Source organism: Gavia stellata, chromosome 21 (assembly GCF_030936135.1).
Source record: "Gavia stellata isolate bGavSte3 chromosome 21, bGavSte3.hap2, whole genome shotgun sequence".
In the NCBI taxonomy this organism is placed as follows: Eukaryota; Metazoa; Chordata; class Aves; order Gaviiformes; family Gaviidae; genus Gavia; species Gavia stellata.
In genome coordinates, this window is record NC_082614.1 from 13318977 (window position 1) to 13345446 (window position 26470).

Sequence of the window (26470 nt, forward strand, 5' to 3'; positions counted from 1 at the left end):
CACCGAGGCTCCTCCCCTGGTCCCGGAGCACCGGCCACGCTGCAGGAAGGGGGTCGCTGCGGTGTTTTATCTTCCCTCTCTAGCGGACCTTCCCATTTCCTAGTTACGTCCTCTTTCTAACAGCACAACAGACCCCCTCCTCTAAATAAACCCTGCAAATACACACACGACGCATTTAAGAGACGCGGTGCTTCGTTACCAGTCTTCCCTTCGGAAAAGTCAAGCGGCAGGGAGAACATCCGCCCCTGCGCAAAGCAGGCCGCAGCCAAACAGAAGCTTCGTTTTCTTTAATAATAATACAAGAATACGACAGCAAAGGCACTCCCTGGAGTATTCATAATACTTCCAGAAATAAGGCAGCTGAGTTTGATGGGGCTTGAGTTTCGATAGGAGCCTCAGAGCGTGGTAGATAATACAATCAGTTCATAAGTCACTTAGCGCCTGAATAGATTAACACCGATATTCCCGTTCTTCCCGTTCCCCAAACCCAGGGGAGCCCCAACACAAAATCCAAAGGCTCTGCAGATCCTTGTTGCACCACTTGAGCTCAGTTTTCTATGTTGATTTTAAAGGCAGCAGTAGAGCGTTTTAAATTCACAAGGGGGTTCAGTTCAGCCCCTTCACCCGCTAACGCTAAACACATTTAACCCGGCAAGCCCAGCTCACGCAAGGAATCTGCACCCATTTCTCTAGGGTTTGACATACGGTATAGTTGCCAGACAACTTCCCGGTGAGCATTGTGGTATTGCTATCAGTGGCTTTTTGGGGAGATATTTCTCTCATACCCACAGCAGCAGATTTTGAGGATGGAGCCTGGAAAGTTTCTCTGCAGGTAGAAGAATCAAACATGCTTTAAAGGCTTGTGGGAAGTTGAAGAAAATGTGAGCAGCAGAGATTCCCGCTGGGGGTAATGCTTGCAGGCAGGGAGGGAAAGAGGCGAGAAGACAGCAGCCATGATCAGAATTGGTTGACTAATTTTGAGGCCATTAGTACAGAAAGGAAAGCAGGCTGTCATTTAGGTAATTAAAGAGAAAGCGGACAATTCCATGCAAGAGTTAACAAGGGGAAACCACGGCGTGAGTGTTGTATTTCACTGCAATTAATTTCGTGGCAGTGGGTAGAGGCAGAGACTCCCACCTCCTCAGCTGCCCCCACGCAGGAAAAACACTGGCGCAGCACTCAGCAGTGTGGACTTGACATGGGGGTCCCAAACCACACGCAACCAAGTGGCCACTCGTGTCTCCAGCGGTTGGTGTCCTACATTCCGGAGAACCGTCATAAATTAAGTACTAAATGTGTCGGACATGGTGCTAAATAGGCAAGAAAGATACAGCAAAGGTATCACCTTTATTAGCTTATTTCATCTTTTGGTTAAAAAAGCAGTTCAAATTGTGATAAAAGAAGATGTCTCGCCCACCAGTCAAAGACAAAACCAGTTTAAATGCCGCAAAGCCAGTCGCATCATGCTTGGCTGCTGCCGCAGAGTGCTACCAGAGCCCAGAGACGCACCTGATCGCGTTATATGCTTTTGTTAGGATAAATAGCTCCCGACTGGGGAAGCGTTGTTTTGCCCATCTTGTGGGTGCCAGCTCTCCAACTTCAACAATGTAGGAGGCAGTTCCTGGTTACAACACTAATTGGGAACTTCCTATAAACATTATTCATCTCTCTCTACATGGCAAGAAGTCCAGAACAGAAACAATAAACTAACAACAACAAAAAAGAATGCCTGGCTGTGTCATACTCTATAAATATTTCTGAGCCACCATAAAAAAAAAAGGTAAGAAAAATAGTTCCTATGTCGTAACAATTACGCACTTAAGATTCTTAAAAAACAAGCTAGTATTTAACCTGAGCTCTCAGCTATAAAAATAGCTTTGTTAATCTTGGCATAATTCTATGTTTTATTTCAAGATAAAATACACTCCCGCACAGTCACATCTTTTTGCCACTTGTGAGTCTTTCAAACACTCAGAGAACCATGGAAAAAAATTCAGTAACTTTCCATTGTAGCTGACGGGTTGATGATCTTCAGTTCTCAGAATTAATTCTATACTGGAAACTTCTTCATCCACTGCAGAAAGTTAAAGATTTGTATTAAAAGACAGGAGAATTTCCTCTGAAATATATTAAGCAATCACATATATGTCAAATTACTGTCCACATTTCACACTGCAAACAGAATAAAAACATAGAGTCAAAATACCAAGAGGCGGAAGGTAAACAAAGCACTTCCCAGAAAGACAACAGTCTCAGGGACACCACTGGAGTGTTATGAAATAAAATCTTTCACTTTTTTTTTTTTTTGCAAAAAGGAGTGATCTTTGTGCCCTTGGCCAGCCACTGAGTCACAGTTCACGAGCAGTGGCACATGCTACGGTGTCCAAATCTGACTATATCCTTTTACTCATTGCTTTCCTCCTTCGCATGCCTCTTCACTCTCCCCCAGCCAGCCTCCCTCTGAACAACTCACTGATGAAAATGGCCAAATCACCGCCAGCTAGTTGGGAAATTAACCTACTGTTTCTCAGTGCACCTGCCCTCAAATGATTTCAAAGCAATTAAAAAAACCCAAACAAACCCAACCAAAATCAATTCAACCACTTCTCTACGGAAAACTGCACAAACATTAGTTATTTCTGGACCTGCTATCAACTCTGCAAAAGCTGCTTTGGATTCAACTGATCACAGTGATTCGGTGCCTTTTAGTAAGCAAAGAAAATAAGAATTATGCAGCAGCCAGTGGCTTGCACAGCCACTAATTCTTGTCATGGATCTACAGTGAATTGTGGGTACGTTTGTTCCACCAGTTCTTTCTCACTTGAAGCAAATGAGATTATTTCCGTAGGCTAAGCGTACGCTTACCGCTTTGCTGTATCAGCATGGTGCTCAGCAATTTTGGGGATTTGTTCCTGAAACTTTTTAACATCAGTAGTTTCAGGATGCAAGTCACAGTGCTGGCTTCGATCTAGAAAACCTCCCGCTTCTTTTATCTTAGGGCTCTTTTTAGGAAAAGAGGCAATCTCTACGTAGGGACATTACAGCAGAGTAAGGTACGGCATTCCAGCTACTCAGCATCCATTTCCTACGAGAGCCCCATTAGCATGCACTAAGCAGACCCAAAATATTTCAAAAGACTTAACGTCTCCAGACTTAATGCAGAAACAGCAGAACATGAGTGTGCTACAAACCAGCACCACTCCCCAGGGGCACAGAGGGTTTGGCTCCACAGGGGAGAAACGGTTCAGGGACTGCAGTTCAAATATACCTAGAGAGAAGAACTGAGCACCAGCTCCCCACTGGATCCAAGTTGATCAGTATGAGAAAGCCAGTGCCACGCAGCTTCACACTCCAGCTTGCCATGTAATAACTTCCCTTTGCAGACACACGCCTGGGTTGTGTCAGCACTGGAAGATTTCTTTTTTATTGGTCCATTTCTCCCCCCATTGTTGCCAGTTCTTTTTCAGTTTCTTGTAGCGTTTGGTATTTTAACCATATCTGGTTACTCTTTTGTCCTCAGAACCAGACATCATGGTGCCTATTGCAAGCATCTAATTCACATTAGTAGAACAAATAATCAGAGAGTGAGAAATTTCCTGATTCAGAAAGAAAAAAACGATCTGCTGTGGGCAAGGCTGCTTTTTATATTCTGTAACAGCTCCATTCAATGCAGTCTACTTTTGGAGCTCTGAGCCCAGAACAATACGCTAAAACGGCCCTTGGCCGTGGCACTGAAAAACACTTCCCAATCTCTTATTCAATAATGTTCATATCCTTGATCCTGTTATCTGTAACACACAGAAGGATTTTAACTACAATAAGCGGTGTGCAGGTACTCAGGAATGGAGCTGCAATATCTGACTACCCAGAGGATGAGGAACATGCTTGAGCAAAGTTTAATTATTTGACTAAAGGAATTACTTGCTGCCTTAATATCCGTTTGCTGTTACAGTACTCACAAGAGTTTTATGGGAAATGCATTCTGAGCAGCACACTTAGAATCTTGTGCCAGGCTGATCTCAGAAGTCCATAGACTTGTATTAATATTGCAGATGCATTTATGAAGAGGGAAACAAAAATAAAACACCAAAAAAAAAATCAAGTTGAAAACACCTTCATACTCACAGAACATCACAGAGAAAAGAATGGAAGCTTAGCATCTCTTTCTTCTGCAGTAGATAACTGGGTTCTGTGAAGAGCTTCTGCAAGTTCTGCTGTCTATATTGTAATGCAAAAACACCACGTGGAAATCAAAGAACTCAGATAACAAAAATTACAGAGCTGCCAGGCTCAAACTGGCGAGCAGCAAGGATACACTTTTTAATTCCCTCTTCTCCTCCCTCCCCCAAGCAGGGCACAGAATCCAACAGGTACAAATACTGATTAAATTCTAAAGGTTATATTTGATATAGATTATGTTTTAAAGCGCAGCTTAAAACAGCCTCAGGTAAACCTGGTTTTAAGCACAGATTAGTTGGCCTGCATAGATTAACTAAAACACGCTTGACAAGTTTTTACCCAGAACCGCTCTGAAAGTAGATCAAAGTTCTACAGATGTGGTTCAGAAGCTACCGCCGCCAGTAAACACAAGCCTGCTTTATTTTCTATCCACTAAAGCAACCGTTCCGAATGTGAAGCCAATTTCCAAGCTCAAAAATGCAGTATCAGGTTATAAAGCAGAGTCATGCTCGCTACTAAAGGACAGCCGGTTCAGCTGAGCTGCGACGTGCCAACCAGTAAGCAGGAGCCAGACAGCTGATGGGGCCGGGCAAGAGCCACAAACAACCACTGTTTTACAGAGAGCTTTTCAGGAATCCCTCCTACAAGACAGTCTTTGCAAAAGACTACACTGCTGCTGTCTTTCACGCTGAATGAAATCCTGCAGATGAACTTCTAAACAAAATATCCTTTCAGTTTATGCAAACGCCAGCACACAATCTTTCTACTCTGTCAGTCAGTCCCAGCACAGCTAAGGTTTTAGGGTTCTGAATGTTATCAAAATTACTTTGTCTGTTACTTACAGTGATACTGTTCTTGTCAAGTTCATGGAAGGATATAAGGAGTGCAACATTTTTAGAGAGAGGTAATACCTTTCAGGAGCAAGCTGAGGTTTCAGCATACAGCCTTCTCATTAGGAGTCTGCTTTAAAACCGAAAGCCTAAATTCTCCCTTTGTAATACATATCAGCACAAGTTTACTCATTTCTAGTGACGAGTGGTACAATCTCTTCATCAAACAAGGCAGAAATTCTTAAGGATATTTATGAAAACAAACAAGTACCCCCTTCTCCAATTACTCCTGTTGCCCACATACTCAAGACAAACTCCCTAGCAGTGCTCATGCTTGTAAAAGAAATTGCCATGACAGCTACATATAGGTTATTTTCTTTGACCATTTATTATGTTCTCTGACCCTGCAAGGAAGGAACTAAAACTATTAACCCACAAAACCTCTAAAGTTATTTAAGCTGAGAGTCTGGTTTAAATTCACATACAGAAGTGTTCTATGTATCACCTATTTCCTATACTGTGCTCCTTTCCACAAATACACCTAGTGTAATAAACCAGTTCTGAATGTAAGTCATACTTGTGTTTGCTTTTTTCTAGACCTCCTGAGCTTGCTCCAAAATGACTCTTCCTTCCACCTGTTTAGACACATGCAAAAGTCAAACCCTGTCTTGACCTTGAGGAGCCACAAAGAACCCTATAAAAAGAATTCAAGTACTTCACGATAAGGCATGCAGGAATTTTCTCCTTAGCAAAGCGTGAGGAGGATATTGGGTATAATGTCTTAGCACAAGTCAAACATAAGGGAAAGGATGTTCACAATCACTCTCCCCGGCCACCTAAATTAGTCATAGGGGAGTAATATATACCGCATTAATGCTGCTGCTGTTTGGACTGCAGCGAGGGCTCGCGTGGAGGAGAGTGTTAAGCTCCAGATCAGCAACCATCTGTCGAGACTCGGCCAACACATGCTGTAGCTTAGTTATGGGGGAACTGGTGTCCTGGAGGAGACAGAAAGTGAGCCAAAGTTATGAAACAATCTTTTTGGAATATGTCAAAGGAATATAACATACCAAGAATCACCACTCTCATTTTTAAATGTCTCAGTTCAAAATACTACTACGTAACACTGCTCCAGACTGTCTAAATGCTGGTATTTCTAATAAACACAGAAGTCTTTCCTAGTCTCAGCTTTTTAACAGATCTTCACATGCACGTGTACGTAGCACACACAAACAGCAGTACTTCAGTGATAAAGGGAAGAATAAACAAAGACATGAGAAAGAGGGAAAACCAGGCAGAACAAGAAAGAAACAGTGTCCAATAGCTTCTAGCAACTGTGTCCAAGTGTACTGAGATACTGTGCTTTACTGGAATTATCAATTAGCCAGCATTATCCGTTATCCTAAAGCCTTTCATTTCAAAAGCTTATTTTTTTTTAACTCACTTATGCTGTCCAAGACATATTGAGACAACAAGGAATTATTTTGAAACAATATTTTACCACCTTTGCTTTAAGCCTGCTGCCTCATCATTTCAGTCCCTAGCTCTTCCATGCGGCAGACATTTGCTTGCCTACCATCAGTCACAATTCCCCTTAAAATTAATGAAGTACATGCTACAATAAAATACTGACTTGGTCCATGGCAGCACTGCAGCATCTATTCGTTGGCTTAGTCACTGAAAGGTTATTGATCTCCAGAGGGAAGTCTTCATCAGAGATTTTCTCACATCTTTGAGGCCTGTCTCCTTTCTGGGTGGATGTCAAACAGGGAGAATCCAAATGGAAAGAATTCAGATCCACATTTTCTTCACTGTTAAAAAAATTAAGACATTGCCAGAAACAGTATCACCATCCTCTTTAAACTTTCAAAGGAAAATCATGGGACAACATAAATAATTATGGGCCCTGAGCCAAGAAAACCATCAAGCATGTGAGATTACTCTGTTCCTCAGAGTGGTTCCCATGTTTAACAGCTTCATTAGATCAGTTTCATCCTCTGAGGATAACAGTTTGACATTCAACCAGTTTCAAGAACAGCAACATTACCATGTGCTTGAGTATCTATTTAACCTTGCAAAGAGCACATAAATGCATTATCTAGTTCCTCCCAATACTCTGGTACTCTTTCTTCTCCCATACCCTACTCTTTTTTTTTTTAATCAACCATTAGGCAAATTAATATTTGTAGGTGTACTTTTCAAGGGAATTTCACAGTCTTTTAAAGTCATCATCTCACTTCAGAGATCACAGGAGAGCTTTCCCAAAGAGGCTTTATTTTATTTATTTTTAAATACAGCAGCAAACAGTAAAGTGCTGTTCAGGCAAACTGTGATTAAACCCAAAACTCAGTTGCCTGACTACCATTTCAGTGCGGAGTTGAAGCATATGATCTATTGGCATACATCTTCCCCTAGGCTTTAAAGCAAAACAAAATACTAATTTAGCACTGAGTATATCTGAGTGTATTTAGGAATATCAGAAAAGCAATTTAAATGACAGTTAAAGCAACAAATCATACCCTGCACATTATTACTGCCCGAACACTGACTCACAGACATCCCAAGCTTGTCCTAATACAAAAGGTCTTTAGCTCTTACTATGCACGTCAAATGATTGAAATTTTTCTCTTACACCTTTCCCACACTAGAAGTTAACTTTATTACGGCTTACCCTAGAGAAAAAGAGTTCTCAATTTCAATTCCTTAAATCACAATTTTATCAAAGTGTACCAAATCCCTCGCTCAGCTCCAGCACCGATTAAACACAAATTAAGACTAGAACTAATAAAAGCTGTAGCATATTAGAAACTATCTTGACCACCCTAACTAAGCCCTCCGTCCCCTGTGCTGTGTTTCCACACAGCACTGAGTGCTGTCTGCAGCTTGTACAGAGATGCGCCCTGGTTTCTGCTAGCGATTTCAAGCTATGCAGTGAATTTCATTTTCAACTGCTAATTTCCACTTCATACAGTTTTTAAAAAGTAAATGAAATAGCAACCATTTCCCCGAAATAAAGCATTTCTGTATTCATCACACTTCTGAACAAAACAGAAGCACAGTGCTAGCACTGCCTGAATTGGGTAAATAATTAAAAAATACATATATTTTAAAGAAAATACTATCTATAAATTTACAACATTTCATTAAATATTCTTTAGATACTTATTTTGGTGGAACAACACATTCCATACTTGGCAAGACTGTTACAAAAAGGTTTATTTTTAAATGACATTCAATCTAAGAAAAAGCCCTCGTGAGAGATGCCAGCTCAGAAGTGTCTGCTGTGTTTCATTTCACTTCTCTTGTAAAACACTGGGATACAACAAGCTTTCTTTTAAGAGAGAACTCATGTTTGTGTGCTTCTGACAAGGAAAGGCTCTGGAGAGATGTGAGGGAACAAGCTGGAGCAGCCTAGAAGCAGGGGATGCGAGAAAATGCAATGAGCACAGCTAGTTTTGAAGGATACACATGTTGGGAGGGAGGGGGGAAAACAGGTTTGATTTTGAGGCAGGGAGATGGCTCAAGGAACGGGTGGCTTAGTCCAGCAGGAGCAGACTGAACAAGTAATTGCAGACGCTCCATCTTTAAAACCAGAATTGAGATAAAAATCCAAAGGCAGCAAATGTTGGTCCAACATAAATGAAGTCACTAAGTCAGAGCGCACAGAAATGATTCCTGCACCACAGTATTTCACAATGACTCTTGCAGTTGGATAAGGCATTTGACTGCGTTAATAGCCTTCTTGTTGGCTGCTCTAGAATTCAAGAACTCATGTCAAAAATATTTGCTGGGCTGACAGGGAGGTGCCAGCACCCTTCCCTACACACAAAATACATCATCAGCACTACAAAGCCAGCAATGGAAAACTGGAGGATCCAGATTCAAGTCCCAGAAGGAATGTTGTGTTTGGTGTCTGCCATTAATGCCTTAACAAGAAGCCCACACTGAAGACTGCAATGCTACTTATTGCCTTCCTCCCATTTATGGGGCGAGAATTTATTCCATGGCAAATCAGAGTCAGCAGAGGCTGGAGAGCAGACAGTCTGGGATTTGCACTGAGTTAATCCAGTTAGCAGGGCTCCTAGGACCAAATGTGGGCATCAAGGAAACTTGCTAGCTCAGCAGCAAATCCCAAATGGGTAGAGCAGCCCTCCCTTACTGAAGGGTATCGGCCCTATCTGCATTGCCCAGGTTGAATTTGTTCCTTCTCCCCTAAAAAACCCTTAAGGACAAGACAAAAAGTGCAAGCAGTTTTCATGATTCAGCCTCAGAAGAGATTTGGAGGGATGGCAGTGAGCTGGGGGAGTAGATACGAAAGGTCAGGGTAGATGCAAGGGGAATGGAGTCTTTTTAATGATTTATGGACAGTGGAAACTAGAGAGAGTCCCCACACAGCGTGAAGCTCAGCTAAGCTGCGTGGGAATGTGCCGGGACAGCATTCTTTTTCAACAGTTGCCTATTCACCTTGTTTCCGAACAGGTCTGTCTCACTGCAGTCAAAATTTCTATAATATTTTTGTTTTAAAAGCAATACAGAATGAAAGCATCCATACATCAGATATTTCCATTCCGTAACATTAATTTGTTTGGACATCGAGCAGACTTGCTGGCTAAAATTCTTAGCAGGTTTAAACAGCTGTTCATTTACTGTACTTGTCAAACTACCAGCTGTAAAGGTACTCCTCCTTCTCTGTCTAAAAGGCAGCTATGAAATCTCTGTAAAACTTCAGTAATCCTTCTAAAATAGAGCTCGTAAGTCAGTCAATTTTTTTGAAAGAAAATAGAGGGACTAACACAACAAATCCACAGAAAGTCACAGCTCTGAATGCCCCTGCTTGTGCAGGCACAAAACCACTTCTATAAATGCGAAGCAGCATTTATATCTCTGACACCTTCCAGCACCACTAAGACACCCGAGTATTTTTCTGAGACTTCTCAGCATTAGAAACCTCATTCTGCTCATTGCCAACCATGTCCTTTTCTCCTCCCCCAATACAAACATAGGGATCGACTCCCACGAACAAAGACACACTGGAGAGCGGACAGATTGCTGTCCTTTAAATCTTGCCATCTCATTTTCTTGCCCTGAGTGAGAAAAGCAGCCTGTGCGGAAGAGCCATGTCCTACATTCTTGCCCAGCCACCGTGTGATTTCTCAACAGAAATAACACAGTCACTAAAGCATCACACAAAATACAGGTTTGTTTCTTGTCCTACAGAAACATCACTGTAGAAGTCCAGCTCCAGTCTGAACATATTTTACCCACCAGATTTACAAGCAATATCTGGGATTTCAACAAAATTAGAAGATTTTTTAAATCTGCGTTTTTCTCAATGAGTTTATTTGGCAAGTTATGTGGTATTGCAGCTTCTCCAACCCACGCAGCTCTTGGGGATGAGAGATGCGAAAAAATAAATGCATAAAACCAGAATCATGATACCTTAGGGATGTATTTTAACTTATTTAAATGTACTACTTTTCAAGTTGGTAGACTAATTTTAAAATAGCAGTTAAAACATCACTTAAGATAATATACACTACTGAAAGCTTGTACACTCAAGTTTCTACGTAATTCCAGCTTGTACCTATCTATTTCTTAAATGTAACAAGCACATAACCTTTTTGATCTGGCACATTTCATCTCTTGTTCAGTCTTGAGACAGATGCAATCTTTTCCATGCCATATACTTCCATCTCCTTTCATGGGTTTGAAAATATTCAACCATTCAGGATCTGATATTGGCTTCCACCATGCATCTTTTTTTATGATGAAGTTATTACTACAGGAATCAGATTCAGACTTGTGAATTGGAGCAGGAGCCTCTCTGCTTTTTTGGCCGAACAGAATTCCAGTTCTCTCTTCCCAGGTTTTATTTTCATTATCGGTTTTGTCAGACGTGACAGTGTTCCGGATCAAAGTACTTTGTGAATCTACACAAGAACTGATGTTAAGACAATGCTCATATTCAGGTAAAGACGACTCAAAGGTTTGCTGGTCTCTGCTTTCCACTCCATTCTCAGAAATTTCCCTGTTTCTCAATGGCCTTCTGTTGTTTGCCTCACAAAATACTTTGCTGTCTAGCTCATCAGAGTTTGATGCAACATCCTGCTTTTCTTCTTCTTCCGTAAGGACAGCCAAGACTTTCACAACTTTTTGACACTGGCTTAAGTATGCTGAGGTAGTTCCCTCCGAGCCTGATGCATTCAGTAACAGTCTATTATCTACTTCAGACATCTCAGAGGTGGTTTTTACCCTACTTTCTGGAACTTGTGCAGTTCCACACTGCTCGCATATCCCGTGGGTGCCCTCACTCCTAACCGTGGCTGTCTCGCTGTTACTTTCAGGGGCAGAGAATGCCATACCTATGCTACAATGGCATGATAAAGAAAACAGTCAGAAATACTGCATTTAACTAGCATACATAATCATACTCAAGGTTAAAGCTATACATTAACCAGAGGCTGTAGCCAAGGTTCTGCGGCAGTTCAACAGGCAGCTGTATCCTGCCAAAACCCGACAGAAGTCTGCCCAGATTTGGCTGTTACTTTCCAAAATCAGCCTGAGAGTTCCCTCATGTTTTATACAGTGTGGTGATTCTGTCTGAACCTCCAGGATGTGCACCAATTTCCTCGTCTGAAAGCAAAATAAACTTCGATTTTTAAACAAAAGTGGTAGTGGGCCAGATTAACACCCCTACCGCCAGACTATTCCATTTTTTAAAAAAACCATTAACTCTCTGGCCCGCATACAACACTTTATTCTGTGACTGATACTCATGGTGTTTCCCGACCAAGTGGGGAAAAAAAAAAAAAAAAAGCTATCTGACAACTTCACTGGATGTTTGTGGTTGAGTCCAGCAAAGCCATCTTGACACAGCACATAGGATGTTAGTTGCGGCTGAACAGTGAAGTCTCTCTCCAAGAGTAAGCTACTAAAATTAAAAAAAAAAAAAGATAAGAATTACTTTACCTCCTTTCATGTGCCGCCTTTTCATGCTTTTGCTTTAATTCCTGAGACCTCTCCAAATTGACATGAAGAAATTGCAAGTCATGCTGCTGTTTTACGTAGATCTGTTTAAAGATAGTAATGCGCATTAGCAAAAGTCTGGAGTGCAGGAACATTGTCATTAGGTACTAACACATTGCTTGTCTTCCAAAAATATCCTCAAAACATTTTTATAAACCAATACCTGTAGTCAAACTATGTTCAAAATCTTCCAAATCTAAGGGGCCATCTCTTCATGCATTTAGGAAAATAATGTTTTGCAGCAATAAACAGTGTTCTATTAGAAAAGTGCAGTGGTCTTCTACAAAACGGAACCACACTGAACGATAAATACAGTATCATTATTGTTATTTGATATTTAATACATGTTGTTATTATGTTGTTCAAAGTTATGCAGAATTACAGGACATAGAATGATGATCATGGTATATGCCTTTCACTGCAGGGGATTTTTTGTAAAGCTAATGTAGAAGATGACACACTGATCAATTATTTGCAATAAAAAATAATTGATCATGCCTTGAGAACCTCAAATGAGTACAGGTGAAAACACTGGTTTTAAGTCTCCCTTGAAAAACAGATCTTTCAGTACACCATGCCCCTTTACGCTGCGTGAGTTCACCTTGGGCATGTGTGCACGGCAGTACGCCCCACTCCCACTGCCTTTCACATGACTTCTCGGAGCCTAGCACTCTCTGGTTATACACACACACTGGCGAATATTATCTCAACAGGGTGCCCCCATTTCACTTCTGTAAGGGTGGTATTTACTCATTCTAGGACCAAGTAAATACAATTATACAAAAAAGGGTAAAAGCACATGTAAATACAAGGATTTGTACCATGGATTTTTAAGTTTAAACCCCCCCCCCAAAAAAAAAATCATCATTCTAGAGGAATCCCAGCAAGGCAGAAACAGCAAATTTGATTTTTTTTCTTAATTAAGAATAGCTAGAGCTAACTTTTTTATACTGTTCCATGCAGATCTGATGTTATTGAAAAACACCTTCATAATCTCAGGGTCGTACCTGTCGCAAACTTGATAGTTCTGTGTCAGTCCGTGCTTGTTTAGACTTGGCAGACTGAAGAAGTTGATCCTTTCTCTTTGCTTTCTCAACTGTTTCAAAACATACACAATTTTCAAATTACTTAAAGTGAAGAGACACAAAAGAAGGACATTTGTTAACACGTATGTTTGTAGCAGTGGAAACAGGAACCTAAACAAAATAAAAGCCTTTTCCTAAGATCAACGGGATGTTTCCCCTCCAAATAAAAAGAGCACAAAAACCTAAGACAACTAAACAGATCAAGTATTTTCCTCAGACTTTCACCAGCACCTAGTTTTATTTTACTAGCAGCAATATTCTGCTTCATTGACTGATTTATTTCACTTTTTCATGTTAACATTCTTCCACGGAAGGGAAATTCAGTAATTAATTCTAATTCATGCCTTGTACAGGGAAGTGCAGGGAAATACTTCCCATTAGTATTGTTTTTAAAATAATGAGACATGGGACCAATATTTGGCAAAGGTAATGGCAGATAAAAAGCAACAGGCAAGTAAATCATCTGACAGCAGAGGACATCTTTGGTCACCCAATCTTTCAAGGTATATTGCTCGTTTTCAAGAATGCTGCAGCAACAATCAGCCTGCCTTTCCTATCCACTGCAGGACAGAAGAGTTTCTCTCTACCCAAAACCAAAGTGAAGCTACCAATAGATAGCAAGTTGCAGTTTACCGAGTCCTGCACATTAAACCCTCTAAACCAAACCCATCAGTTAAACAAGAGAAAAAGTGGATTTGTAAGTATACTTATTCCATACAAACACTGGAGAGAGTGAATGGGCTGGTAATTTCATAGGGCTGAACCTTTAGGTTTTGCACGTGGTTTCTTTTCAGGGTCACCATTTTCCATGCAACCTATGTCAGAAGGGAGAATGGCACCCCCATCTATAGTATTAATACCACAGGAGACATGAAAGTCTCAAAAATTTTCAAGAGAGAATCATCCGAGCGATTCGTTCCTCCACATGTAACCATATTGGTGAACTTTGTGCTTTTGTAAGATTTTATAAACTGTTCCTGCAGAAGCCTTAGATATTGCTTTCATAGAAGAATGACAGACAAAGGCATATACCTGTACTAAACTGCAAGAAAGGTAGGTAAGCAGCAGCCTCCTTCACAGATATTAGGGAACTGTTGTTATCTAGAAGACTCGTGAGCTGTTGAAAGCTGAGGCATGAAAAGTCAACTGCCCACACTTACCAGTAAGTACGAGCTCATTCCTCAAGCAACCATTTTCTTGTCTGAGGTGAATGATTTCTTCCTGCTGCTTATCATTTTCCTTCATCTTTTCACAGAGGTCATCTTTAAAAGAAGATGTAGTATTCCCCAGAATGAAAAGGAATCATACTGGTCTACACTAAATTAGGTGCTCAGTATAAACATTTACCTTTCAGCTTATTTGTTTCAAGTATTAGTTCTTTCAGTCTCAGTTTGAGGTCTTGCTTTTCTTTGTTGAGACTGAATTCCTCCATCTTTGCTACGCGCAATGCACTTCCCAGCTTTCTGAATTTAGATGTAAACTCAGTAATGTGATCGGTTGTTTCAAGTATAACCTCATCCTGAAATATGAAACAGAATGTATTCTTAATTACTGTTTTATCTTAATGTATGGATTTTGACAAAACAACAGTACATCTTACTGCAGTAGTTATAGCTACTTCACAGATTTTCTTCTGAGCTCTTGAGGAAAAAAAAAAACAAAAATCAAAGCCAGGAAACAAGCTTGTTTATGAAAATAATCCAGTTTATTGTTTGTTGACTTTTCCTTTCTCAAACAAGCCTAAGAATTAAACAGCAGTGAGATCAACGGTGACTAAACCACTGCGGTACAGTCACCAATAACTGCACTGCAGTTTGACCACATTTACTGCCTGATGAGATGACCGATGTTACCTTCAGCTTAAGCATAGTAAGAAGCTCCTGTTCTCTTGCTTGCAGCTGGCCTGTTTTAGCAGACAGTTCCAGAACTGAGCAGTGGAGACTTTGATTTTTCTCCTAGTAAACAGAAATAAGAGTGTCAGCTACTACTTCAGCGATTCAAAGTTACTATTTTTCCAGTAAATGTGTGCACAGGTTTATTTAAACATCATGAATGGCAATGTGGGATTCTGAGCAAGCTGTGAGGAACTGGAGAAAAGAGGACTGGAGTAAAAGTTTTTCCCCAATTCGTTACAACCAAACTTGTCAAGGGTCTTAATATCCTGCATGTCTTAAGTCAAGCTGATTAGACAGATGAAAATGCAGAATCCTGCTTTACTGTATTGCATACAGGGGGAAAATTATCCCAATAAACACATCATTGCCAAATCACTTTAAAAAAAAAAATCTAGAACCCTTGAATACGATTATTTTCATATCCTTAAACCATTCCAGAATGTTACAGTTCATCATACTAATCAAAGCTGTAAATAAAATTTTCTGGAACTTCCCAACCAAGTACCAGTACTGTTCTGGGGGCCAGCGCTGCCTTTTGCAATCACAGTGCCTGATGTTTTTGGAGGCAAGTTGGTTCTGAGCAGTGTTCCCCAAAACTAAGCAAACAAATAGCAAACTCCAAATCTTAGCTTAGGAAAGCTTTTTTGAACCCCTCCTTTTCTTTTTTTCCAATGAATCAGAGCTATATCTTAATCAAACATTACTGTACTAAAACACAAATGCAATTCAAGAGCTTTAATATTAAATATTTATTCACTAGTGAAACTCACAAATGCCACTGGCATTCTGTACCTGCATGGACTGGAAAATCAGACCATTACTCAACTCCTACCTCCAGAGCCTGACAATGAACAGTTGCATCTGTTACTTTTTGAGACAGCTCTTTAAACTTCTGTTGTGTATTTTCAAATGTTGTCTTACTGTCATTCTGCTGAGATTCTAAGAACTTTAACCTTTTGGTCAGTGATTTTATAATTTCATTTCTCTTGTTCAGCTCGTCTGAAAAGAAGGCAGACAAAGGTACCTGTGAGAAAATGACTCAGATACTGTCAGGCAATTTTTTAAATCTCAGAAATAATTTAATCCAGCGTTTTAAAATCATGCAATTCAGAAATGGATGCTCACATTGCATACTCTGAAGCAGGATTCCCGAAGTACCCAGGTCAGATGGAATACGAACTTTGTGGCGGCCTCTGTGCTATGGCTGTCAAACAAGACTGTTCAGAGCTGCCAGGTGATTAGCCGGGTGGCTTGCAGATGATGTCAGAGCTGTGCAGAACCTCAGGGCACAGGGCTCTGCAGTACACCAGCATGTTTGCAAATTGTTCTCTTCTCCCCACGTGTATTTCATCAGATTTTTTTTTTTTTTAAAGAGTCCACAGAAGCAATTTACATATTCAAACAAGAAGGAGCTATCTGATTATCATATCCCCTTCACAATCAGATCACTTTAGTACACTTGTGGAAGTTCTGATCTCAGAAAGAAGACAACCAAATTTAAGGCTGAAGGGTAGGAAATGGTTCCTTACATGACGCAAAACTGTTACTGAGGGGTCTAAGCACCTGAACATACTTAAAAGACCAGGATCTTGTTCTTCGTACGCACAATACTTACTGTTTAATAAGCTGCATCGTTCTGCTAAAGTTAGTATTTTTTGCCGATCATCTTCCCAGGCTAGAAGCTGTCTCTGATGCACTGCAACCATGTCATTGAGCTCCTTATCACGATCTTTCAGTTCTGCAATTAAAAGCTGGAGTTCTTGCCTCTGTTTCTGAACGGTGCTGTTCTCAAGGCTTGGTCTAAGTTTCTATAAAAGGTAACACATGGAACATATTTCAACATAAAGAAGCAGCAACAAATTCTCTGATAACAAACTCGAGGTTTTAATTTTAGTTAAAATATTTTTAAATTATAAACAGAGATCATTCCAAAAAGTTCCTCATGTTTGCGGCACCACCTGTGGTCCTTAACTGAAACCATCAGCAGTACAATGAGTACTTTCATGTTAAAAATAGAGCACTCTTAACTGTATTTTCATTTTTTACCTGGGGCGAAGCAGAACGCGGCAGCGATGAACTCATAGGGGACTGGGGACCAGAGCGCTACCGGCATTAGTGGATACTGGTAACTACTTATGACTGTAACGTTCAGCATGGAGGCTGCCTCTGCCCGAAGCACTACGCGGTTACCCGCCGGGACTGCTGCTGACCGTTAACCCTGCAGGAATGACAAATACAAGCCGTTGAGAACCGACCGGGGGGGGACACGGCCCTGCGGCCTCCCGCGGGCGCCGAGGCCTGAGGAGGGCCCTGAGGTGCCACGAGCTCGGGCGACCGGCCCCCCTCCGCCCACCGCTCCGGGGGCAGGCCTGCCGGTCCCCCATGGCCTCCCGCACGGCGGGGCCGCCACCGGCCCCTCCCGGGGGGCCTTCCCCCCCCCCCCCTCAGCCTCGCCGCTCCCGCCCGTTACTCCGCACCCCCCCCCCCCCCAAACCGACCGGCGGCCGCGCCCTGACGTCAGGGCGGCGCCCCGCCCCCGCCAGGCGTTGAGTGGCCGCCTTGGGCGGCGGTTAGGCAGAAGCTCCGCCCTCCCCGCAGCGGCGGGGAGCCGGGTTCGAGTCCCGCGCCCGCCTGAGGCCGCGCTTCGCCCGCGGGGCCGGAGCTGCCTGGAAAAACGTGAGAATTAGTAATATTGTTAATAGGAGACGAACAAGAACCCGACTGGATGTTACAGGATGGCGGTAACTACCCTGCTCAGTTTTTAAGTGAGTTTTTTTAAATGGAACTACAGCAATACAGTTATCTCAACTAAACCCATCAGTTTATAAACAAAAAAAATCACAGCAAAAAAAAATAACTTTACCGGTAGAGAACAGGGTGTACAATGCATCACCCCATTGGGTTTGATCTCATCTAGGTTTTAGCGTGACTGGAGAATGTCAATTCCAGGGCTCTGCTGCCGGGGCACAATTAATGTTATTAAACGGAGCAGTGAAATGCAAAGCACCGAACGGATGCTTGCGGCCGGAGAGCAGAGCTGCACAGCTGGCACCCCACCTCACCTACTGCATGAACGCGGTCTGTGGAAACAAACAGGGGTCAGGATAAGGTTCTGTTAATTACTAGCATTCTTGAACTAGCAGTATGTTAAAAGCATAAATCTGCTAAAATTGCCTCACCTGGAAGACTGGGTTAGGCGTTCGTTTGGAATTATGAAAATAGGCTAAACTTCTCAGACATGTTCACATGTTCCTCAGTGTTTCCACTTAATAAAGTAAAATAGTTCATTTGGAAGGGACCTACAACGATCACCTAGTCCACCCGCCTGACCACTTCAAGATGCATTTTCCTTTAATTGTTAACAAACCTTTAGAACGTTTGTCCCATTCTGATTTCTAAGAGTTTTATGCGGGTAAATGAGAGGTATGAGCTTCTGTACATCAGCCACATGCCTTATTCACTCAAGCTCAACAGAAAGGACAGCAAATGAAAAATAAGCTTGTAATGAGTTAAATTATTATTTTCCTGTAAGAATGTTAGAGGAAAGTAGCTGTAAAGAAAACAGAAACTGTATTCAGTGAGGAACAGTAATTTTATTTAAATCTACTTCATGCGTAAGCATGATAAAACCCCAATTTAACTTTGGCAAATATCACAACAAAAAAAAAAAACAAGCAGCCTATACAGAACAGTGAAAATGCCAAGGATACGGGTTCTCCACAGTTTCACTGCAGAGCAAATGGATTTATAAGCCTCACTTTGGCTACATCATTTATAACCATATAATTAAATAAAGGTAGTCTTTCACTATCACTTCTTGACTTCTCCAAGATCTTCAATGCTATCATCATCCACCTAGGAAAAAAAAAGGCCAAAACAAGCATATTAAGTATTTTTAATTCTTGCATGTCTCGCTCAATATTCACCACTGTATATGTAATGAAGCGTGAGAGAAGTATACAGCACCATCACAGATTCCCTGCTGTAAACTCTACGCGAGTGACATGTGCCTATAGGACACAGCTGAGCCTACGGGGCTCTGAATAAAGACCAGCCTGCAATCAGGAAATACCAGAACAAGGGAGAGTCAGAGAAAGCGCTTGTGATTACAGCGGCGCAACGAAACCTCTTAATCGCTGACGTTTCAGCCCAACCCAAAATTAGCTAGTCTCTTCTTCTGAAGCACAAGTGTGTTGTTTTGGGGTTTGGGGTTTGTTTTTGCTTGTTTGTTTGTTTTGATTTTGCAATATTTTAAGAGATTTTGAAAAATAGGATGGCAATGTAAGAATACTCAGGCATTCACCGTTAAGAAACGGTCACCAAGAAGCCACAGATACTTGACAGCTGGATTTACTCCGACATGCCTTCCTCACTGTAGTATCCACAGCAGCAGCACCACACGTCTAGGGAGTTAATGTTTCTTGGACAACGGGAGCAACATTCGACTTGAAGTTTAATCACTCCTCAACCTAGTCATTCATAGGCGGGAACGCAACAACTGGCCTTTTATTTTTGCACAACGATCTGTGCTGCCAAAGATGAAGCCCTTTTTCAGTATCACTGGAAAGTCACAGGCTACTGTGGAAAACCAGAATTCTGACAGAAGAAAGAGTTTATTACCTCAGGCCACTTCTCTTGGATTACATCAATGATGTCATCCGTAAAATCCCCCTGAATGATGATTTCATCTTCTCCTGTTACTGAGGCACCGCAGGAAAATTTCTGAGCAAAAAACCTTTGTGCTTCCTTAAGATCAATTTCTGTTGACGGGAAAATGGACAGTTCAAGTACAGTCATTGTCATAAAAGTATTTTCTCAAGTTTAAAACCAAAATCTTAACTGATGAAAAACTGGTGGCAGTTTACAGTTAAAGCTTTGCTACAGTTGCCATTGGAAGCAAAAGTCTGTTGTTTACATACAAAACAACTGACTACAAATCTAGCAAACTCCTCAAGGTAAAAATTGCTGAAATGTCCTCTACACATTCTGTTTACACAGGTCTATGCTACACACGCTCACCAGAAAAGCACATGCAGAACTGTTTAAAAAGCACCTCCAGTTCTGAATAACTTCCATAGTTATTGAACAAGTTTTTCCATGGAAGTGTTTCAGTATGTTCCTTTCAGAAACACATCGTGACAGTTTTTGAGATTGGCTTCCAGCACAAAGATACATATCTGCTTCAGATCAAGGCAGTGCATATTACTGATCTCGCAAGAAAACTGACGATACTCTCATGCAGGAAATATGTAACATATCTTGTTAATACAACCAAGGTTAAAACTTACCTTTTTAACAGAACTCGTGATCAATGTGTGAAGTAAGATGTTGTTATAAACACCAAGAGGCTGTTTGCAGCTGAACCAAAGCTATGTAGGACAGCATTGTTAGTGTACTTTGGTAATAATTTGACTGCCGTACTAGAAAGGCATTTAAAGCCTTAATCAATCAGTCTCAAGAATAGGTAAAATTAATTGTCAGTAACATATTTACTGGTTTGATGGAAATAAGAAACTTTTTGAAAATACACATGTTCATAATTATAATTAAAGTCAAGAGACTACCCTGAAGTCTAACAAGTGCACTGCTATGGGAAGCCCTGTTGCAAAAAAACCCATAACCCTATTTGCTCGCAAACACCGTGGAAATAAGGACTTTAATAATTCATCACTGAGGGAAGTCAGTGTACCTTTGGCATGCTTTGGAACTGCTAAAAGCACCTTGGGACTTTCACCTCACACAGATGGAAAGAGATTGCTCAAGGTAATACAATCAGAAGAAATGAGAGGTTAAAGGCAAGCACATCTAAAACCAACAAAAAAACACATAACAAAAGTCAACTCACCAAACGTTGCAAGGCCACATACTCTTGTGACATATTTTTTCTTTGCTCTAGGAATTTTAGCTATTGTAACTTTCTGTGGTACAGTCTTCTTTTTCTGTTTTATCTGACCTCTTCCACCTTTAAAACAGAGTATAAGGTTACATAATTAGTTAAGTGATGTCACACTTAATCAAAGAAAAAAGCATATAAGGTCAGATTTCATCCTTATAAACAAAGATGCTGTTATCTCCCGGTCTGTGTTGATAAACAAGAATATGTTTTGCACATTAATTGTCCCACATTCTTTTATATTCTTATTTAATAAAGGTCCCATGTCTTCAAAGCTTAATATTACAAGAAATAACAATATATGCACGTCAAATGTGCGTTGAAGTACAGCATGCACAGCAGAACGCTTCACATATCAGGCATTTATTAGTCTGAGTAAAGCATGCAAAAGATATATTCCACTCATTAGGATTCCTCAAGTCAGATTAAGATCTCTGTTAACTTTGTATACAGTCATCAACTTACACCAGGGTAACCAAAGTTTCACGTTCTCGAGCCTTCTCAGCATGAAAAGCTGAAGAATTTATGACAAGCAAACTAACCCCTTGTGACTACTTATTTTTCTGACATGCAGCACTTTCAATTCTACATTACTATAAACAGAAATCCCATAATTTAAGACAGTAAATTTCAGTCTTAAAATTTCTTCAGCAAACTTCTGCAGTGTCTTATTAAGTTTCTGCTTGTTTTTCCTCACCCTCTCTCTTACAGTCAATCTTATACCACCATACTTAACACCATACCATAAGTTTTCACAAAACTTTAGATTCTAGGAGAAAAATCACTAAATATTTTAAACACTATTATTTTAGAACCAAAAACCAGACTGAAAACTAACCATACCACCTCACACAATAAATTAATGTTGAAAGAAAATGTCCTGAAGTCTCTGGGAAAAACATCCAAGCTACAAAACGTAAGTTACTGTTGTCACTACACATAGCCTACTGACAAGGCAAACATAAGTGGTTACCAAGACACAAAAATTAAACATCTGCAGTGATCTGTGACTTAAAATCTGAATCTTACTGGGCTATTAACCATGATTTCTGAAGCACTACAGACACAACTAACACTCCACAGGCAAATGCATATTAACAACCCCAGCATTCTGATTTATGGTGGAAAGTATGTTACTTAATTAAACAGAAAGAATTCCAATGACAGAAGGTGAAAGTGTGTTTAAATTGTTTCATATATTTTATATCTTCCAAAGTTAGTTTTTGAAAATGTTTTTCATTAGTATTGCTGGGAAGATACATAGCTGTTAATGGAGACATAGGCAATAGTGTTAAAAGCATAAAACCAAATGCTGTTACATGAATACAGAGGAGGGGTGGAAGGAAAAAAAAATGCAAAAGCAGTGTCATGAGGCATTAATAGAGGAAAGCAGTCTTTGTTCTACTCTGCAAGCAGCCTATAAACTGCTGTTAAACAGGGCAGAAACAAGTGTTCCGGGAGGCAGGCCAGCTGATTTTAGGTTGAGAAGAATTACTCCCTGAATAAGTGCAATAGTAACGACAGGAACAATGAGACACACGATGCAGGTCATCTTTCACTTGCTATTACTACTACCCAATTCTTTCGTCAGCTTATATTACTGCGCTAACTCTGCTACCATTGCAAGAAAGATATTCAGTATCTTTTGTGCGGAGTCAAAGCATAGCTAACAACCAAAATGCAAGGAATCCGTGCCATAGCCCAGACCAGCAGGCAAGAAAGGGATGCCCCAAACTGCTTATAAATGAGTACCGCAATCAACTATTTAGACCTTGCCTCTCTTTTGCTTCTTCTTCTCTTCTTCTTCTCCTGCATTTCCTTGACCTTCTCCAACCCCAGCTTCCTGTTTAGGTGAATTTTCTTAAATACATCAGAAAGGAGTGGGGAGAAGAAAGAGAACAAAATTAGCGGTCAGACAACCACAGCCTTACAGGAACAGGAAGTAAGGAACAGTGATATTTTTTTAAATCCGTAAACTCTTTGCAGCAGTCCCTTGACTGATGCATGTTAAATCTTCATTATAATAATTATGCAAATTAGACTTCAGAAAAGTCTTAGCTCAAAGATACAATTACAATTTCAATACAGTCTCTTCACATGATTTCCACAGAGGGACAGATATTAATGATAGTGTTAATATTGAAATTCCAAATGCAAATCAACAAGTTCCCTATTATTAATGACCTTTCCTCCAGCCATCCACAGTACACTGCACAGACATAAAATCCGATAAACTAACTTCGATGGGAAACAAGTGCATGGATGACTGGTTACAGTAGTAACCTTAAAAAAGCTCAAACATTATTATTGACACTACAGATTGTTTATTCGGTCTTTTCTGACTTTATCAAACATATTTTCACAGCATCCAAAAGCATGGCAGACTCATATGAAAATGATTAACTTTCACACTTGATACAGTGGAAAAAGGGAAGAGAATCAGACAAACTCAAAGATTTCTGAATATGTCTTTAAGGGCACATATCAGTTAGAAAATAGAAGAGATTCTTACCTACTGTAAGTTTTGCAAACTCATCTGGAAAATTCTTTTCTAACCATTGCCTGCATTTAGTCACATCAGGCATGTATTCGCAGTACTAGAGAAGAAAGGTCATATGAACGTTGTTAGCAGAGTAACTACAAAATACGTCACAAATACACCAAAATATATTTGCTATTCAGCTCAGCCATTTCTCCTTAAGATGACTGAATACCGATACTATACTAGCGCATAAGAAGCCTCACGTCATCCTAAAGATGACAGTGGCTGAAGCACAGAACTGCCACAATCAAGAAAAGGCAGAAAAGATCAGAGAGAATCATCACAGTCAGGAATCATAGGGCAGAAAGAAGAAACTCAGATAACAAAAAAATTAACTCACCTCTGTTGGCAATGAACAGACTAGAGAAAGAAGGGAGGGGGGGGGGGAAAAAAGAATACATTACAAAAAGAAGTTCTCCACTTACAGCCTTAGCTTTAAATTCAAAATGATATTTTAAAGTTAGGGATGACTTCTTAAATCATAACTTCTGGTTATAGCCAGACATTGACTCAAAAAGATTACTTTATTGATACCACTCCACATTTTATTTTTTTCTCTCATTAGTCATTTGCTCACATGCTCTGCATTAGGATAAAACTATCACAGCAAGAGCAGCCAGTCAATGAAGGACAGGAAGGAGATGCCTACAGCTTTGGGAAAAGTTACAGAAAGAAACACCAGTTCTACCCGAGGCAAAAGATATACCTAATAAATTACCATGTGATTTGGGTAGCTTTCCTTTTCCCAAGAGCTGCCAATGCCCAGAAGAGGGGCTCAGCCCCAGAACAAACCCAAACGGATTGTGCAGACTTTCACGCACAACAGGGGTTATTTCCTAATCCCCTGCAACTGTATTCAAGCCCAAAGCAAAACAACATATCTATCTAAAAAAACATACCTGTCAAGATTATTTACTTCCCTTTAAATTTCATCCACATAACTACAAATGTAATGAGTAAAGAATAATTTAATTAATTCTAACTTAATTTCTTATTGTCATACTAATGCTCAGAGACCTTTTCTGTGCTAAAGGCTTTACTGGCTTTCTGCAGGAAGAGATCTCTGCTCAACAGTTCACAGCCTGAGCACCACTCCCACTAATGTAACTTCTACATGCAGAAAGCTGTTAGTACCTCCATCTCTCAGAGGGAAGACGCCTACATTTCACCAAAAATGCTTTAGATAAAATACACAACACAAGCTATCTCAGGAAGGCAATCAAAAAGGTCAAGCTGACCATGGTCTAGCTTCTCAATGAAAGCTGACCAAAAGAACATCTCCAATTCCCTTTCTTTCTGCTAGACTGCCCTCACAAACAACACTTTGTAAGAATTGTGGACAACTGCCCCTTCAGCACTTGCCTCCACAGTAGAGAACCCGAAGAGGATAGTCAGCATCTGACCTGGCACCGCTCCTTACGTCTCCTCTGCAGTCAGGGACCACAGGCTCAGCTACATCTGTGGCCATGTCAGAAGCCTGGAGGTCACAGAACAAAAGAATCAGGACCTAAGTTCTGGGTTAAAGTTATTCACATCTTTCCCACCTCAACAAGAATCCCAGAGACTGATGGATCCCAGAGAAAATAGGTACAATCATAAGAACAGCAGGAGGGATCAGGGAGTTAAAAACAGGAGTCAGGAAATAATGAAAAAATATGAGGAAAATGGCTGCAAAAGATACCAAGGAGTATGGAATTCTGGCATATAAGGGCGGGGGGGGGGGGGGATCAAACCACCACAAAATGCAGTGTAAAATGAAGAAAGATCTGCAAGAACAACACATGGAATTACAGAACATACTGGGTTAAGCAAAACATGAAGTATCATGTTAAACCAGTAGCATATGAACAGGAGGTACACTGGGGGAGGTACTGCCAGCATACTAGCAAAGAAAAGGGATCATTTAAGTGAGTGTCTCAAGAGTTGCAATCTGATCCTGGGACACTAGCAAAAAAACCCAAACGCCACAAAACAAGCAAACCAAACTCAACCCGCTAATACAATTAATAATGCTGTACATGCACACAATTTCAGGCAAGGGGCTTAGAAAAGAGCAGTCCACAGGGAAGGGGTTTGCAATGCATATAAGAAGTCCCCGGGACCAGGGGAGCAAGCAGGGTGTGTGTGCAGAAGACTCGGAGCCGGGATGTTGTGCCTGCACAGTGGAGAGAGCCGAGAGAAGATGCCGGGGCGCCAGACGTGGTGGGGTTCACGGCAGAGGGACCGCAGGGAAAGGGGGGCAGAGGGTCACAGTGATGGGAAGGATGCTGGAGTACCCACGGAGGTCCCAAATGGGGGAGGGAGGCTGCTGGGTAGCAGGGGGGCAAAAGCGAGGGCAGGGCGGGGGGAAGGGAAGGGTACTGGGGTACCCGACGTGATGGGGACCACAGACATGGGGCGGGGGGGATAGAGCTGAGGGAAAGGAGGGCGCTGAGGGGGGAGGACGCTGAGGTGCAAGAGGCGAGGGGGATGGCTGCGAGGGGAGGCAGAGCCGCAGAACGGGGGAGCGGGAGGGTGCCGGAGCTGGGGGAAGGATGCTGGCAGCCGGCGGGGGGGAGGCCGCCCGCCCGCCGGCGGGACGCTGGGACAGGCCGGCCGCCGCTGGGACGGGACGGCGGCGGAGCGCGGCTCCCGCAGAAAGGGGCGGGGGAGCGCGGGGGAGCCCAGGGGCGGCAGCGGCGTGGCGTTACCCGGGAGGCCCCTCAGGCCGCAGTGGCGGGGAGGCGGCGGCAGCTCCTCCTCCTCCTCCGGCGGCGGCTCCCACACACCGCGCGGCACGTGCGCCCTCCCCAGCGCCGCCGCCGTCTCGCGAGAGCCGCGCGCCGCCGGAGACCGTGCGGCGTGACGGGGAAGGGCGTGGCGGCGCGCGGTTTGAGCCCGCCGGCTCTCCGTACTGAGGGTGCGCGCTGGCTCAAGCGTACGAGCCATAGGCTACTCGGGGCACGTGACCAGGCGAGCTACGGGGCGCTGGAGGGTCAGTCGCCGCCGCTTCGCCCTTGCGCGGAGGCCGCCGGCCCGGC

The 26470-nt window shown here is 41.8% G+C and overlaps 2 protein-coding genes across 2 annotated transcripts; both read right to left on the minus strand.

The window, feature by feature from the left end:
- Nucleotides 1-1405: 1405 nt before the first annotated feature.
- On the minus strand, nucleotides 1406-17230 carry CCDC62 (coiled-coil domain containing 62). Its single transcript, XM_009821926.2, has 13 exons — nucleotides 17062-17230; nucleotides 16631-16823; nucleotides 15848-16014; nucleotides 14974-15075; nucleotides 14468-14639; nucleotides 14281-14382; nucleotides 13043-13131; nucleotides 11979-12079; nucleotides 10627-11376; nucleotides 6643-6820; nucleotides 5876-6007; nucleotides 4126-4218; nucleotides 1406-2074 (listed from the first exon to the last, which is right to left on the minus strand). Exons 1-12 carry the CDS (start codon nucleotides 17095-17097, stop codon nucleotides 4132-4134), a joined length of 2109 nt encoding a protein of 702 aa, XP_009820228.2. The 5' UTR covers nucleotides 17098-17230; the 3' UTR covers nucleotides 1406-2074; nucleotides 4126-4131.
- Nucleotides 17231-18607: 1377 nt separating this feature from the next.
- On the minus strand, nucleotides 18608-26200 carry DENR (density regulated re-initiation and release factor). The gene is made up of 8 exons (XM_059827823.1): nucleotides 26141-26200; nucleotides 24813-24927; nucleotides 23791-23810; nucleotides 23421-23505; nucleotides 22685-22768; nucleotides 20861-20977; nucleotides 19636-19775; nucleotides 18608-18870 (listed from the first exon to the last, which is right to left on the minus strand). The coding sequence occupies exons 2-8, from the start codon at nucleotides 24916-24918 to the stop codon at nucleotides 18826-18828; spliced, it is 597 nt and encodes a 198-aa protein (XP_059683806.1). The 5' UTR covers nucleotides 24919-24927; nucleotides 26141-26200; the 3' UTR covers nucleotides 18608-18825.
- Between the last annotated feature and the right edge of the window lie 270 nt (nucleotides 26201-26470).

Excerpts from the sequence above, each read along its gene's own strand:
- CCDC62 (XM_009821926.2), bottom strand. The coding sequence starts at position 17,097 with ATGAGTTCATCGCTGCCGCGTTCTGCTTCGCCCCAG. Across the intron at positions 12,080-13,042 it reads AACTATCAAGTTTGCGACAG|ATCTACGTAAAACAGCAGCA; the intron begins GTACGACCCTGA and ends ATCTTTAAACAG. Across the intron at positions 11,377-11,978 it reads AAGGCGGCACATGAAAGGAG|CATAGGTATGGCATTCTCTG; the intron begins GTAAAGTAATTC and ends ATGCCATTGTAG.
- DENR (XM_059827823.1), bottom strand. The coding sequence starts at position 24,918 with ATGGCCACAGATGTAGCTGAGCCTGTGGTCCCTGACTGCAGAGGAGAC. Across the intron at positions 23,811-24,812 it reads TCGGGTTCTCTACTGTGGAG|TCTGTTCATTGCCAACAGAG; the intron begins GCAAGTGCTGAA and ends TTCTTTCTCTAG. Across the intron at positions 19,776-20,860 it reads ATGTGGCCTTGCAACGTTTG|AAATTGATCTTAAGGAAGCA; the intron begins GTGAGTTGACTT and ends TCCCGTCAACAG.